Source organism: Neopelma chrysocephalum, unplaced genomic scaffold (assembly GCF_003984885.1).
Source record: "Neopelma chrysocephalum unplaced genomic scaffold, ASM398488v2 Primary Assembly neopelma1_86918, whole genome shotgun sequence".
Taxonomy (NCBI): domain Eukaryota; kingdom Metazoa; phylum Chordata; class Aves; order Passeriformes; family Pipridae; genus Neopelma; species Neopelma chrysocephalum.
This window is the reverse complement of record NW_020916398.1, coordinates 1-1224: the sequence shown is the minus strand read 5'-3', so window position 1 is coordinate 1224 and position 1224 is coordinate 1. Positions and strand designations below refer to the sequence as shown.

Here is a 1224-nt window from a genome sequence, read left to right as displayed (position 1 = left end):
CTGGAGCGGTTCCCTGGGGCTCTGGGGGGATCGGATCGGCATTGGGGGGGTCCCCAACCCCCCTGTCCATCCCCGGGGGGCTGATGGGGGGTTCCCCCCAGCCAAGAGCCGGTGCTGGGGCATCCGTGGGGCAGAGGGGGGTGGGAAATGGGGGTCCAGGGTGGCCCCCTGAGCTGCCACCCTGCTGTGGGGGGCTGGGGGATGATGGGGGGGGACGGGGCACCCCCTGACCCGTGTCCTGCACACACAGGGGTGTTCCAGGAGATGGTAAAGCACGAGTGTTACTTCATCAACGGCACCGAGCGGGTGAGGTACGTGAGCAGGTACATCTACAACCGGGAGCAGTTTGTGCACTTCGACAGTGATGTGGGGGTCTACGTGGGGGACACCCCGGATGGGGAGATCCAGGCCAGGTGCTGGAACAGGAACCCAGAAGAGATGGAGTACAGACGGTCTCAGGTGGACACGTTCTGCCGGGACTGGTACGACAGCCCGTTCCTGGTGAACCGCAGAGGTGAGCGTGGGGCAGAGCGGGTCCCCTCGGCCCCTGCCCTGGGAATGCCCTGGAGCCCCTCAAACCCTCCCTGGGAATCACCCCAGACCCCTCAGCCCTCCCTGGGCCCATCCCGTGGCCTTTTACCAAGTCCAAGTACCCCCCAGTTCATCCCAGTCTCTCCCAGTCCTTTCAATGCCCCCTACTCTCTCCTAGTCCATTCCAGTTTTTTTGAGTCCATCCCAGTCCATCCCAGTCTCTCCCAGTGCCCCCCCGCATCTCCACGCGTCGATGCCACCGAGCTCCCGCCCCTCAGCCAATCCCAGCGCGTGTGTCTGATGACGCTCCAGTTGCCAGGCAGACCCAAAGCAAACACTTCCCTCACCACCACTCAGCCTCCCAGGCCCGAGCGCTTCCTTCCCAGGCCACACCAGTCACTCCCAGTCCTTCCCAGTCCGTCTCACTCCACTCCCAGACCCTCTCACTCCATTCCCAGTCGTTCTCACTTCACTCCCACATCTCCCAACTCTCTCCCCAGTGCCCCCCCAGCCCAGACCCTTCTACCCCACTCTATTCCCACTCCCTCCCACTGCCATCCCAGTCCCTCCCACTGCCATCCCAATCCCTCCCAATGTCCTCCAAGCCCTCTCCCCTCCCTCCCAGTGCCCCCCAGCTGAGCCCAGTGTCTCCCCCGTCCCTCCCAGTGCCCCCCAGCGTGTCCATCTCGCTGG

General features: G+C 64.5%; 1 protein-coding gene across 1 annotated transcript; it reads left to right on the top strand.

Annotated features, from left to right (window-relative positions):
- Positions 1–250: 250 nt before the first annotated feature.
- Positions 251–1220, top strand: LOC113979668 (DLA class II histocompatibility antigen, DR-1 beta chain-like; the record flags this gene model as incomplete). Its single annotated transcript, XM_027706987.1, has 2 exons — positions 251–514; positions 1198–1220. Coding segments are annotated over 2 exons (287 nt in total), but the record flags the coding sequence as incomplete, so codon positions are not given.
- Positions 1221–1224: the final 4 nt, after the last annotated feature.